This window comes from Lepisosteus platostomus, chromosome 4, assembly GCF_059453375.1.
Source record: "Lepisosteus platostomus isolate fLepPlt1 chromosome 4, fLepPlt1.hap1, whole genome shotgun sequence".
NCBI lineage: Eukaryota > Metazoa > Chordata > Actinopteri > Semionotiformes > Lepisosteidae > Lepisosteus > Lepisosteus platostomus.
In genome coordinates, this window is record NC_142614.1 from 6,641,434 (window position 1) to 6,656,626 (window position 15,193).

Genomic DNA, 15,193 nt, shown 5'->3' on the forward strand with positions numbered 1-15,193 from the left:
GCTAGAGCCCTATTGAATGTGGTGTTGTTAATTTCACTGATCTGTTTACTCAGATGACAAAAACTGCGGGTACCAGACAGGCGCTAATGCTGCAGTGCTGCAGACACGAGTTTGTGTGGAATTCAGACTGTGTATTCCTGCCACCTTGCTCATGGTGACAGTCCGAAACAGCCGTTTAGTGTTCCTATGGAAGAGAGGATCCGCGCACAGGTACGTGAACAGGCTGTGCCATGAGCTCTGGCATTGTGAAGATGCCTTAGCTATCACCAAGGAGCAGCAGGGCCTGATGGAGCTCTTCTCTGTTTTTTATTTTATATATATAAAAATACTAGGCAACCCTACTGGAGGACCTCTGCAACCAGCAAAACGTGGGAGAGAATGTAGGCACTATTCCATGAAACTGAACTACCCCTTCTTTCCTAGTACTTGAACTTATGTGGAGTAAAGACTTAATGGGACTGAAGTTCAGCTGTTTTAGTAAAGATCTTCAGTCTTAATATTTGTCCAGTGAACATACTGTAACGCTCCGGGGTTCACGTGGGCACCCTCGCCCCTACCGCATCAGGTCGGCCCCCCACCGCCGGGGACTCGAACCCGGGCCTCCGGCGTCACTCAACAGAGACCCAGCCACTTCAGCCAAAGGGAAATCTCCCATCAGCCCAGCGGCTGCGGTCCCTGCTATTCACAGGGAAGGGCGGTGACGTCACCGCTCTGGTAAGCCAGCTCAGCTCTCGCAAGCAATGGAGGCTGTATGTGTTACAATACGATACAGAGTCATTGGAGTACAGAGGGACAAATTCCCAGCACTTGGTTCCGATCCTTATTTTTTCATGAGGCAAGGAGCTGCCATACTCCTATTAGGAGCAGTAAGAATGGGTTTCTCTTATCAGCAGTTTTAAAGACTGACTCAAACAACTTCAGGAACCTAACCTTTCTCAGGCATCCTTAAAATAGAAGGATTTTATTGTTCGGTCAGGCATGATCACGATAATACGACCACCCGGTTAAAGAAAAAAAGATTTTTACAAACTGCTGTTAATTATACAGACAGTTGCTCAAAACTGCCGCAAAATGATGATGTTTGCGATCCAAGCATTCTTGCAATCCAAGTGGTATTGGTAAACTATAAACATTGCACAACGTGTAACATGAGATTTCAAAAACACTCCTGCAGCACTTAGAATATTCATATTCTCAACTTGGCATCTATGATGACTAGTAAGCCACTGAACCAGCGGACAACTTGAAACTGCATTAAAATTCAGGTCAGGAGGCACTTTACACAAAGGCTTGTGGGAGTCTGGAACAAGCTGCCCAATGATGCCGGTGAAGCTGATACTCAGGCTTTCAAGAGTATGGTTAGTAGGAGATTCACAGATAATTTAGCAACTAAACAAGCTAGACGTTTTGTTCGCATCCTCTTATGTATGTTGGATGCCGAGCGCTTGCCCCATTTGGTATTCAGAATACTGCTGCCCAAAACCTGCACAGAGGCACTTAAGTGAACTGGCCTTTTCAAGCAATTGTATGGTGAGCACTCTGCACCGTGGAACAAGGATCTGATCCACATACAAATGGGACAGTGAGGAATACAGTGCCCGTACACATCACACATCAGGGTGCTTACCTCAGTGGTGTCCAGAGGACGCGGGCAAAACATGGAGTGTGATCACTCTCAGCCAAAGAGCTGGCCTCTGGTGTCTGTGTTCCCCATGGCCCTATTTGTACATGGGCCAGGTTTCACTGCTTAGCTGTGCGCTCAGCTGTTCAGACACTGTACTCGGAACACTCTCTGTTCAACAACATTGCAACCTGAACCCTTCCTGCATGTGAAGACTGGGGTGTTGAGCTACTGTGCAACGTCTCAGGTGCAGTGTGGGCTGGATTCGAGTGGCCATGGAGCCAAGGACGGACTCACGTGTGGCCTCTGTGGTGCGGCGACTGTAGGACCTCCGGGCTCGGTATCGCACTACCAGCTCTCCGCTCTCCATCATGGGCTCAAACGCTTCCCTGCATTGTGGGGAACGGAGCGTCAGGGGAGACACACAGACAGATAGACACAGACACACAGACACACAGACACACAGACACACGGCCCAGCATCTTCACAAAACAGGACACGTTTCTACACAACAGCACACAAATGCTACAGGCATCACATGCTCCAGGGCTTGAGAGAACACGTCCAGCTGCACGCGCACGTATCCCCCAACCCCGGCCACTAGACATGGTCCAAACTTGTTCATGCCCAGCATGTTCCCAACGGCAACTCCCATCCAGCCCTCACCCGAAGCGGGTCTCTTTCCGGCGGAGGCGGGCCACGTAGAGGGCGATAAGGATCGCCAGGGCAATCGCCACCGAGATGGCCATGACCACATACCACCAGTGCCATGAGAACTCTGCAGTGGAGGAGTCTGAAAGACACAGGGGGAGGAGGGGTTAGCCGAAAACCCATGGTGCATGGAGAGAGAGAGGTTCATGTACTGCTCTCGCAGCTAACCCAAACCACATACTGTACCTCCTCGCCTCTGGCAGCTCATGCGAGATGTACAACTTTCCCACAACTTCATTACTGACCTGCTCCCAACATTTATCTAGCCACGAACCACACTGGAGCAGGCACCCTGTTTCCCTCCTCATCTCACTTCACTCTCAGCAGGACTGCTCACATTCCTTCTCCCATGATGATTGTCTAAAACAAACTTTAGCATCCCAGTCTCAGAGGCCTGGTTTACCTTTTCTCACCTTATTCTCCAAGACTGCCCTTCTGTCTGCAGCTATTAAGACAAAGGGCGATCTTTCTGTTGAGTCGCTGTGCAGCTTAGACCTGTACACTTTAGTCTGCGACAAGATACAGCACTACTTTGCCAAACACTCCAGGTGCCAACTACCCCAGGTGCCAACAACTCCCCATCAGTTTTAATCCAGCAATTCAACCTTGCTCCTTGACTGTGCAGGTCTTCCACCTGGCAAATCGGCATCTCTCAGAACCAGGGCCATATCCTGGGCCTGTGACACACCTCAGTATAGCCTCCACTGTATCTTCCTCAAGATTCTGTAGCCTCGTGAGTCCTATAGGCCCGTTAGCCAGCCTAATCAATTCCTAGCAGGAGTTCTTTGTTAAGGCTCATCCTTTCTATCCTTTTTTATGGGAGTCAAGATGCAGATTGAATCCTTTTCACTATCAACTGAATTTATAAGCCTCCTAATTACCTTCAGAAGAGTGGTTAACTTCATCGAGAGCCTGTGTAATTCCACTGAACTGGGTTTATTACAGAGTGAGACTGAGAGGGCACTGCAGGGCTTGGGGGATGACACAAGGAGAAACAGGAAGAGCTCATTCTGAGTGAGAGGTTACTGTAGAGTGAGAGGGGTTAATGAAGGGAAGAAGATACTGTAGAGAGAGAGAGAGGCATTAATAGAGAGAGATTACTGTAGAGTTAGAGGGGTTAATACAAAGAAAGGTTAATGAAGAGTTAAACAGTTAATACAATACCTTTTTAATAGAAATACAACAGACAGACCGTTTCATAGAATATGAGTGATCAGTATAAAGAAAATAAATGAAGTCTCAAGTCTCAATACACCGAAAGAGAGCTTGTAAAGTGTGCAGGGTTAAAGGATAGACTTGGAGTAGTTTGTGCAGCTTCTGTAAAGTGCATGTTATTACGATGATCTCAGCTGTCCAGATGTGTTTTGTCGAGTGTGTCACACTGGGCGGGGTGGCAACACTAAAGTCTCCTATTCTCTCTCTCTCTCTGACTCATTGCATACAGCTCTTAAAACACATGGAAGCTGTTCTGGGCTCTGGCACGCAGCCCTGCGGTTGTACGATGTGCTTTAAACAAGCCTGCGATGCATACGGGGTCCGAGAGCCAGCAGGGCTCTCAGTGTATCCCTGTACCCCGCAGGGCAGGGGGCAGATCAGCCGCCCTTCTTGTGGGGAATGAGCCCTCTGCAAGGGCCAGGGGACACAGGGCAGCCAATCAGATGTGAAAAGCCACATGCAAACTTGGGGAAACATGCAAACTCCCCGGAGACAGGTTCAGCCTGCATGGTTCTTTCTTTCCCGTTCTTTTCTCTTTGCTCTCTTCTCGCTTCTGACTGTTTCATTATTTTGCTTGAAATTCGTGGAGGGGTGTCAGAACAGGTGCCGTTTACAGCCGTAAGATTTACCACGTCAGCATGTCAGGTGTGCAAGTTGTACACACTGCTGTGTGAAGGGCTTTAGACACCTTAGACACAGAGTTACAAGAGTCCAGAGTTACAACACGTGTGTTATGAGCACAACAACTTACTCAAAGCCTCCACCAGAGTTTTCTACCACTGTTGCAAACTATGACTGTTGTTTATATGCCCTAGTTAGAGTGAGAAGAAGTTTGTGCAGCCCAGCAGTAATTAGTGTAGTAGTTTCAGCGGACCCCCAACTGTATTTATGTATTTAAGGTGATATGTGGTGAATAATTAGAAAATTGGTGAAGGACTGAGAGTTACAAAGAGTTTGGTATATACTGTAATGAGATTCAGAGTGATAGTTGCAATAGGTATATTGTGTATTGTATATTGTGAAGAAAACTACTAGTATAAAAGCTCCTTTCCCATGGGAGTGCTCAGGCCTGCGGAGAGGCAGGCCTGTTGTATTTAGAGACTTTTGTGGGATTGCTCCCAGGAATTTATTTCTCAAGAAGCACAGGGGGAAAGAAGGCATCTTATCCCTAAACATGTTTGAATTTTTGTTGTTCTGAAACGAGCTGCCAGTGGGGGAAAATGACCTTGACCGACAAGATATGCTGATGCAGCTCAGATCTATGCAAGTGGATCTGAACATGTCCAAGGGTGAAGGGGCCCAGCCCTGCAGCAAAGGCTGAGTGGCAGTGCGCCGGGAGTGGCCAGGAAGCGGCTCCTTTCGTGGACTGAGCTTGGCCCTGAAACCCTGGCAGTGGAGCTTCTGTAGAGAGCTGAGAGGGACCTGGACTGGTGTACTGGCAGCTCATACCCGCTGAACTCCAAAATGTCCATTTCTAGAGGAGCCTGTGCCAAGCCCAGGACTGCCCCCCTGGCCTGCTCAGGAGTGGCTAAGGCAATGGGGCAGAGTGGTGGCTCTGTGGCTAAGGATCTGCTGGAAGGTTGCCGGTTCAAATCCCGCGGCCGGCAGAGGAATCCTACTCCGTTGGGCCCCTGAGCAAGGCCCTTAACCCCAACTGCTCCAGGGGCACTGTACAATGGCAGACCCTGCACTCTGACCCCAAGCTCTCTCCCTGTCTGTGTGTCTCATGGAGAGCAAGCTGGGGTATGCGAAAAGATAATTCCTAATGCAAGAAATTGTAAAGGGTTAATAAAGTAATGTTATGTTATAAGTCTGGCAACAAAAAGGAGAGGAAGGGCCCGGATAAGGAAAACAGTCTCCAACCGACAGTGGAGAAGTCCAACAAAACCCGGTGCTATGAGAATGGAAGACATCTGGGGGGAGTACCAGAAGCAAGATCTGGCTGCTAAGGAGCAGCACAGTCCATGTGACCAGGGGGGCATGACTGCACAATGTGCTCGAGTGGCCAGACCCAAGCAATTGAGCTTGAGCAGTGATTTAACAGGGTATGGATCTTGCAGGTCCCTTCGCTCAGCTGTAAGGCACCGAGAACTAACACACAGGAACGGCTGTGAAAAGAAAGTTTCTCCCAGTTCAGTGGGGCGACATTCACCTTCACCTGGGTTCTTACCTCGAGAGGAGAGTCCTGACAGCTCTGTTGAAAAGAGAAGGAGAAGGACATTATTAGCATTTTTGTACAACAGCATGATATCACCATCACCATATCATATCACCATCAGATAGTTTCCTTTTTCAATTCAGTTTTTTTCCTGTAGCTCTTCAGTGTTCTCCCTCTCTTCCTCCCATCCCTCAGTCCCCTATTCTCTATCTGCCGCTCCTTTGCTCTCTGCTGTGCTCAGCTCCCACTCCGCTATCTGTCCTCCACCCCTCTCCCTTGCCCTCTCCATTTTAACCCTGTCCTCTCACCGGGGTGTGTCAGGGTGAGGGTGTAGGGGGGGCTCCAGGGTCCTGCTCCAGCCCCCGTGTAGGCACACACTCTGAAGGACAGGTTGGACTGCGGGATGGACAGGTTTAAGGACAGCTCTGTGGACAGACCTGCGTCCTGGACAGCCTGAGCATAAGAACAGAAATGTTACACATGAGAGACGCCCATCAAGGATCTCATCCTGTCATCTCCTCAAAGAAGCCGGGAGCTTCAACAACATGGCCAGGGAGCTTGTTCAATACTGCCACCACCCTCTGTTTAAAGACCTACAGGCCAGGTCATAGGCTCTGTCCATAACTTGACAGCCTCCCTCAGTTAACAAAGAGCATAGGATACAGAGTATGCATTCACAGAATACACACACAGAGCACTTAAATCAAGAGCCAAGTACGTAGGACCTCAGCTTAATCTCAACCTGTCTCCTGTCACTATACTGGGACGTTGGTTTGAAGTTTCTGGAAGGGCACCACCTACAGGTCCACCTGCACCACTTACAACAACTAATTTGGTTTTCCCTGTACTGACCAGGTCCAGCCTAGGTTACCTTCTGTGATGTGATGGGATCAGCCTACAGACTGGTTCCTGTCTGTTAGAAAGATGAGACAAAAGGAAGAGAGAGGGAGGTGGGAGGTAGGGGCTCTCACCGGTTCTGTGCTGGGGCTGCTGTACTCCAGTCTGTATCCCTGCAACTCTCCGTTGATCCGGCCCTGCAGGGCATTCCAGCTCACCCTCACCTCACTGCTGTTCACCGTCACCACGGAAACGACTGGGGCAGCATCCGGCACTGTGGCATAACAGAGCACACACATCAACACAACACATACAAAGATGCGGCTCCACACACACATCAACACAGCACAAACCATAATACAGCTCACACATTAACACAACACAAACAATATAACAGCTCACACACACATTGACACAGCACAAACCATAATACAGCTCACACATTAACACAACACAAACAATATAACAGCTCACACACACATTGACACAGCACAAACCATAATACAGCTCACACATTAACACAACACAAACAATATAACAGCTCACACACACATTGACACAGCACAAACCATAATACAGCTCACACATTAACACAACACAAACAATATAACAGCTCACACACACATTGACACAGCACAAACCATAATACAGCTCACACATTAACACAACACAAACAATATTACAGCTCACACACACATTGACACAGCACAAACCATAATACAGCTCACACATTAACACAACACAAACAATATAACAGCTCACATACACATTGACACAGCACAAACCATAATACAGCTCACACATTGACACAACACAAACAATATTACAGCGCACACAGACATTAACAAAACACAAACCATAATACAGCTAACATGCATTACAACACAAACAGCTCACACATACATTAACACAGCACAAAACAATACAGTGCACACATGTGAACACAGTACACAATAATATAGCACACACATTAGCATAGCGCAGCAAATGGTATCTTTACAGGTCTTTTGAGAAGGGGACACATCTATCTGTAAATGGGCTTCCATTTCTTGTAATAAGGGAAACACCTATCTGTGTCACTGATGGTGTGTTCCCTCAGTTCGAGCCCTTATTTAAGGAATTAAGAATTTCTATGTCCTGTGTCCTTATTAGTGGTGACTTCCTTTGGCACAAGAACCCACTGACATGGTTACAGCACTGTGTGGGAGGGAGCCACTTGACCCAGTGTCATCCTACTGAGAGTTCAGAACCAAGACTGTGTTCTGACACGGGCGGTTTTCTCTCTCATTAGACAGACCGGCGGCCTGAAAACAAGCCATTTTCCTCAGCGTCTTGGCCCTGGCTGACTCTTACTTATTTTCCACACATTAATATTTCCCCAGGTTGAAATAAAAGAGCCCCTTCAGTATCAGAGTCTTTCCACTTAGTGCGCCACCAGGGGACACAAAAAACAGCTAAGGGAAAAAAATGTTTCTTTTTAAAAACATGCAAAAAAAAATTGCAAGAGGATCTGAAAAGAGCATACTCTCTTAATACAGGGGAATACAGACAAGTCTCTTGTCTCAAGCCCAGTGCCTCTCTTTGCTGTGTGTGTCCATCCATGTGTGTGTCATGTTCGAACACAACCTGGCGTGTTTTGTGATCACAGACAAGTCCCGGTCGTGGCTTTGGCTGGAATGTAAAAATGTCTAGACGTCAGTTTGCAGAGCGACAGGAGTTATCAGATGCGAGGGATGGTGTATGTTCTAATTTTATTCATGAACTCTGTTTCCTCCCCCCTCAGTCTCTGCTCCCTCGCTTTCCCCAGTTTCACTCCTCTCTCTCTGACCTCTCTCTCCCTCCCTGTCCTACCCTTTTCACAGCCTCCCTTCCTTCTGTCGCCCTCTCTCTTAAAGCGTCCTCCCTCTCCCTCCTTCCCTTTCCCCATCTCCCTCTGCCTCTCTGTCCCTGGCTGTCTCCCCTGTCTCCCGTCCCTGCGGCAGCAGTGATGTCATCGGGCTGTGTTTCAGTGGTGACTGAGTCCTGATTGTTTCCACATGTGAGCTCGGAGAGTGTGAGCCCTGCCAACTGCGCCGCTCACACTCTCTCCTTCATGCTAGCACACACACTCCTGTCGGGAGCTCTGTACTTGTAAGGACATACTGAATCTCGTTTATTATTCCCTCCACCGCAGTGAAACTCCACACAGGGTGGAAGGCTCAAAACAAGCAGTCCTGGCACTATTAGATTGCAATGGTGACGCCATGTGGTTTCTAAAAGGGTCGTTTGCGTTCGGGAGGACCTCCTCCCCGGTCCCCCGCAGCGCCTGTTGGTCAGGTCTGTGTGAGGACGATCTCTCAGATGTGGCCCGCACATGTGTGCACAAACACAGAAACAACCGATACACACCTGCACACAATGGCACAGTCCCCTTGCCTACAATACAATGTGATACACACACGCGGACATACAGACTGACACTCGCAGGCACGCACTCTGACGCTGTAAAGCAAACACACTCACTCCCAGACTCTCCTCCTCTCCTTTCACTTCCATTTATCAGCCTGTCCTGCCCTCTCCTGCCTTCCCTCTCTCCCCTCTCGCTCGCTGTCCGCTTGCCTGACGGGCCTGACGGGCACTGGGGGACAGAGGCAGGACAGGCAGCTCCGGGAGAAGAGGGAGAAGGAGGGAAAGGGAGGGATGGAGAGAGGGAGAGCGAAAAAGGACCGAGAGAGAGAGAGAGAGAGAGGACGAGCAGGCGGGGAAATGCAGGGGTGGTGAAGGCGGGGAAGCAGGGTCATGCCAAGAGAAAGAGCTGGATTGTGCCAATAAAGCTTTCTGAACTTGAGGGATGAGGGTAGGGGGTTAGATAGTTTAAGGGGGAAGCAGGAAGCAATGAATGAGGGAAAGAGAACCGTGGTGCTGAAATATCTTCACATGAACAGCAAAGTTAATCAAAACAGTAAGAAAGTTCTATATACTTTCCAGAGACATTTGAGACCTCCGACTTATTTACAAATCCTACTACAAAAGGGGCTACAGTCCCAGTGCAGTAGAACAGTCCTGTTACAGTAGGAGCTACAGTCCCAGTACAGTAGAACAGTCCTGTTACAATAGGAGCTACAGCCCCAGTACAGTAGAACAGTCCTGTTACAGTAGGGGCTACAGTCCCAGTACAGTAGAACAGTCCTGTTACAATAGGGGCTACAGTCCCAGTACAGTAGAACAGTCCTGTTACAATAGGAGCTACAGTCCCAATGCAGTAGAACAGTCCTGTTACAATAGGGGCTACAGTCCCAGTACAGTAGAACAGTCCTGTTACAATAGGGGCTACAGTCCCAATGCAGTAGAACAGTCCTGTTACAATAGGGGCTACAGTCCCAGTACAGTAGAACAGTCCTGTTACAATAGGGGCTACAGTCCCAGTACAGTAGAACAGTCCTGTTACAGTGGGAGCTACAGTCCCAGTACAGTGGAACAGTCCTGTTACAGTAGGAGCTACAGTCCCAGTGCAGTAGAACAGTCCTGTTACAGTAGGGGCTACAGTCCCAGTACAGTAGAACAGTCCTGTTACAATAGGAGCTACAGTCCCAGTACAGTAGAACAGTCCTGTTACAGTAGGGGCTACAGTCCCAGTGCAGTAGAACAGTCCTGTTACAATAGGGGCTACAGTCCCAGTACAGTAGAACAGTCCTGTTACAATAGGAGCTACAGTCCCAGTACAGTAGAACAGTCCTGTTACAGTAGGGGCTACAGTCCCAGTGCAGTAGAACAGTCCTGTTACAATAGGGGCTACAGTCCCAGTACAGTAGAACAGTCCTGTTACAATAGGAGCTACAGTCCCAGTACAGTAGAACAGTCCTGTTACAGTAGGAGCTACAGTCCCAGTGCAGTAGAACAGTCCTGTTACAGTAGGGGCTACAGTCCCAGTACAGTAGAACAGTCCTGTAACAATAGGGGCTACAGTCCCAGTACAGTGGAACAGTCCTGTTACAGTAGGAGCTACAGTCCCAGTACAGTAGAACAGTCCTGTTACAATAGGGGCTACAGTCCCAGTACAGTAGAACAGTCCTGTTACAATAGGAGCTACAGTCCCAGTACAGGAGAACAGTCCTGTTACAGTAGGAGCTACAGTCCCAGTACAGTAGAACAGTCCTGTAACAATAGGGGCTACAGTCCCAGTACAGTAGAACAGTCCTGTTACAGTAGGGGCTACAGTCCCAGTACAGTAGAACAGTCCTGTTACAATAGGAGCTACAGTCCCAGTACAGTAGAACAGTCCTGTTACAGTAGGGGCTACAGTCCCAGTGCAGTAGAACAGTCCTGTTACAATAGGGGCTACAGTCCCAGTGCAGTAGAACAGTCCTGTTACAATAGGGGCTACAGTCCCAATGCAGTAGAACAGTCCTGTTACAATAGGGGCTACAGTCCCAGTACAGTAGAACAGTCCTGTTACAATAGGGGCTACAGTCCCAGTACAGTAGAACAGTCCTGTTACAATAGGAGCTACAGTCCCAGTACAGTAGAACAGTCCTGTTACAGTAGGAGCTACAGTCCCAGTACAGTAGAACAGTCCTGTTACAATAGGAGCTACAGTCCCAATGCAGTAGAACAGTCCTGTTACAATAGGGGCTACAGTCCCAGTACAGTAGAACAGTCCTGTTACAATAGGGGCTACAGTCCCAGTACAGTAGAACAGTCCTGTTACAATAGGAGCTACAGTCCCAGTACAGTAGAACAGTCCTGTTACAGTAGGGGCTACAGTCCCAGTGCAGTAGAACAGTCCTGTTACAATAGGAGCTACAGTCCCAGTACAGTAGAACAGTCCTGTTACAATAGGAGCTACAGTCCCAGTACAGTAGAACAGTCCTGTTACAGTAGGAGCTACAGTCCCAGTGCAGTAGAACAGTCCTGTTACAGTAGGGGCTACAGTCCCAGTACAGTAGAACAGTCCTGTAACAATAGGGGCTACAGTCCCAGTACAGTGGAACAGTCCTGTTACAGTAGGAGCTACAGTCCCAGTACAGTAGAACAGTCCTGTTACAATAGGAGCTACAGTCCCAGTGCAGTAGAACAGTCCTGTTACAGTAGGAGCTACAGTCCCAGTAGAGTAGAACAGTCCTGTTACAGTAGGAGCTACAGTCCCAGTACAGTAGAACAGTCCTGTAACAATAGGGGCTACAGTCCCAGTACAGTAGAACAGTCCTGTTACAGTAGGGAGTGTAGAATATTCCATTTCTACACTGGGGTGTGCAGTGGGAGACTTGTACCAGGAGCTACAGTTACACCACAGCTGAGCTTTACTTACACCCCTTCTTTATAGCCCCAGCCTTGTCTGCGGGAGGCTGGCTGACGCTTCCAAGTGCTGACTTGACGAGGCAGAAAAACACTTTCAGCATGCTAGGAATCACATTATGTTCTCCCACAGAGAGAGGAGGAACTGTTAGTGCTGATTCTAAATTTATTGAATAATAAATAAACCACAACAGAATTTCCTGTTTTCTTTCCGTGGCTGTGTTGCTGTTTGGGTCAGCTGAGGAAGAGCAGCCATGCCTCAGAGGCCTAGCTCCTGCTCTTTCCTCGGGGGCAAGCGGGGGTCTGGGAACTGTGGCAAAGAGGGCGTCTCTAAAGCCACCCCCCTCATTCCTCTGTCTCTCACCGTCTCTTCATGCTTTCCTTGTCCACCCCTCTCTTCATCCCTCTTTCTTTTTCCCACAGAGCTCTAGGTTTTTTTTATGGGAAGCCAGTATTCCCGGCCATCTGGGGTCGAGACATCAAGGGAGAGGAAGGGAGAGAGAAGGGACGACTGAAAGAAAGGTTAGAGCAGAAGGAGAAAGGGATCAAGAGAGGAAGAGAAAACAGGGCTGGGGAATGGTGGAGGGATGTGAGGAGAGTGGAGGAGGGAGAGACTGGAAAAAGGGTAGGAACGTATGGGAGAGAGGAGAAGGATGGAAACTTGGAGGAGAAAGAGAAAGCAGAGTTGAGAGCTGAAGGAGAAAGGGGCAGAGGGAAAGAGGGGGGAGGGCGCAGAGGGAAGGAGGGAAAGTGAGGGAGAAATTTAGCAGAGCGTGTATGGCAAAGCAGGAAGTGCATTCCTGGGCTGCATTTTTGGGATGTGTGAACTATCCCAAAGAGAGACTAAATGTGGTGGAGTGGGAGGGGTGGGAGAGAGGAGGGATATTTGTTATGATTATGCATGACATTGCCCTTTTTTACTTTTGTGTTGTCTTGTAACTTGATTGAATTATGTAACAGTCGCTTGTCTTGAATGTTTTGGCAGTACAGCAACTGGTAACACAGCATTTTCCGTTGGTGAGTGTGGGACAGAGTACGAGGCATGGAGGCAGTGACAGTGTGAAGGCGAGACAAAGTGAAATGTCAGTCCCTGTGTTAACAGTGCAGCAGGCAGGAATACTGCCTCTGGAGCCAGATGGTGAGGCACTACTGCCCAGGCCCTGGGTCAGTGGCAGCACTGTGGGCCTCTGGGACCAGCAAGATTCTCTCATGGAAAAAGTGTCTCAGTCTGGAATTAGTTCAAGACTCCACCTCATGGCCCACACCCCCCCCCCCCCCCTCTCTTATTCCTGCTCCTTCGCTTTTTTCTGTCTTCTCCTGCTCTCTCTCTCTATTCCTGCCCCCTCTCTCCTCTCTCTATTCCTGCTCTCTCTCCTCTCTCTATTCCTGCCCCCTCTCTCCTCTCTCTATTCCTGCTCTCTCTCTCCTCTCTCTATTCCTGGTCCCTCTCTCCTCTCTCTATTCCTGCTCCCTCTCCTCTCTCTATTCCTGCTCTTTCTCTCCTCTCTCTAATCCTGCTCCTTCTCTCTCCTCTCTCTATTCCTGCTCCTTCTCTCCTCTCTCTATTCCTGCTCTCTCTCTCCTCTCTCTATTCCTGGTCCCTCTCTCCTCTCTCTATTCCTGCTCCTTCTCTCCTCTCTCTATTCCTGCTCTCTCTCTCCTCTCTCTATTCCTGGTCCCTCTCTCCTCTCTCTATTCCTGCTCCTTCTCTCCTCTCTCTATTCCTGCTCTCTCTCTCCTCTCTCTATTCCTGCTCTTTCTCTCCTCTCTCTAATCCTGCTCCTTCTCTCTCCTCTCTCTATTCCTGCTCTCTCTCTCCTCTCTCTATTCCTGCTCTCTCTCTCCTCTCTCTATTCCTGCTCCTTCTCTCCTCTCTCTATTCCTGCTCCTTCTCTCCTCTCTCTATTCCTGCTCCCTCTCTCCTCTCTCTAATCCTGCTCTTTCTCTCCTCTCTCTATTCCTGCTCCCTCTCCTTCCACTCCTTCTATTTATAAAGGACATTTGTGAGGCTCAAAGGTGATCTTTTAGTAAAGATTTTTGCATAATATAATTTTGTACCCAAACTAATGCAACCTTTCAGACTAATTTTATGTCAGCTCATGCTGAACGGACCATTTTAAAAGGCAGGACAGGTGGTGGGGCAATGCCAAGAAAAAGCAGAGATGCTATTTTTAAGACTGAACACGTTTCTTATGAGTTAGCTAATAATCTCCATGTCTTTTTATTAAAAAGTGCTGTACTTATACAGTACTTATCCACATTTACAAAATCAGCATAGGTATGGTAATATGGAATCTCACTGATCAATACCTTCACAGACTCCAGTACAGCAGTAGTGTCGAAGGATATTTCAACACAAAGAGCCCATTTGTTTGTGGGAGGCTCACGGGCCGTTGAAGTTGAAATTGGTGCCAAGCAGGGCTGTTACATTTATTTTGGCGGGCTTTGAGGTTTTTATCCGACAGTGGATATTTATTTTTTGCATGTACGCTTATAATAAACGGAGGTTTCAAAAGTTAAAAGACTCCCTCTCCTCTCTCAATATCATCCAGTTCTTCTGAAGGCTACATTACTGTGGAGGACAGCACAACAGAGCCCTGAAACCCAAATATTGACAGAGAAAATGGCCTAACAATCACACACAAGCAAATAACAATGCCGCCCCTCCCTGTTTCTGTCTACCTTTCCTCCCCTCTCTTTTTCATCCTTGTGCCCGCTAATTGTGTTTTCCCTTTGACAAAGCTCTCCAAGCCCCTTTGCTGAATGCATGATTTCACACAAGTCCCTCCCTCTTCTCCTCCTCATTCTCTCCCTCTGTTTTCCGTGCTTTTTTGCTCAGTCGTCATTTTTTCTTTTCCAGAACACATTGCTGCAACTGGGCTGCAGGTTACGGAAAGCATGAGCTGGCCACGGAAAATCCCCTCCTCTGTCCCTCTTTCTCATGCACTCGCTCCATTCCTTATTCACCTTCTCCTTTCCTCTGTCCCTCTTCCTCTCTTTCCCGGGCTCTTGTGAAGGGGGGGAGTGGCGCTGGAGGGCAGTGACACAGTGGGTGGGAGTGTGTGGACTGGGGGGGCGCGGAGTGCCAGCTCGAATCTGCGTGGCTGAGGAAGCTCACCTCCCTGGGCGGTGCGCAGCGTCACCCAGTCCGTCCAGGGGGAGGCGCCCTGGCTGCTCCGGCAGGCCACGCGCACCCTGTAGGCCGTGAAGGGCGAGAGGCCACCGATCGCATGGCGCGCCGGCGGCACGTTGACGTTCTGGTTGTGGATCAGGTGGCGGGGTGCCGCGATGAGGTCGCTCTCGGACGGGGCGGCCTGTGGGCAGGGTTCGCTGATGAATTAACTTGGTAAGAGTTGATTGACATTACACAACAAGGG

At 48.9% G+C, this 15,193-nt stretch overlaps 1 protein-coding gene across 1 annotated transcript in view; it reads right to left on the reverse strand.

Moving 5' to 3' along the window:
- The window catches only part of axl (AXL receptor tyrosine kinase), a 42,289-nt gene that overhangs the window by 10,288 nt on the left and 16,808 nt on the right, over positions 1-15,193 (reverse strand). Inside the window, exons 8-13 of the mRNA XM_088627891.1 lie at positions 14,935-15,130; positions 6,677-6,816; positions 6,014-6,158; positions 5,718-5,741; positions 2,288-2,414; positions 1,919-2,010 (exon numbers count right to left, since the gene is read on the reverse strand). Of these exons, the coding sequence (XP_088484017.1) occupies positions 1,919-2,010; positions 2,288-2,414; positions 5,718-5,741; positions 6,014-6,158; positions 6,677-6,816; positions 14,935-15,130 (724 nt within the window). The remainder of the gene's footprint in view (positions 1-1,918; positions 2,011-2,287; positions 2,415-5,717; positions 5,742-6,013; positions 6,159-6,676; positions 6,817-14,934; positions 15,131-15,193) is intronic.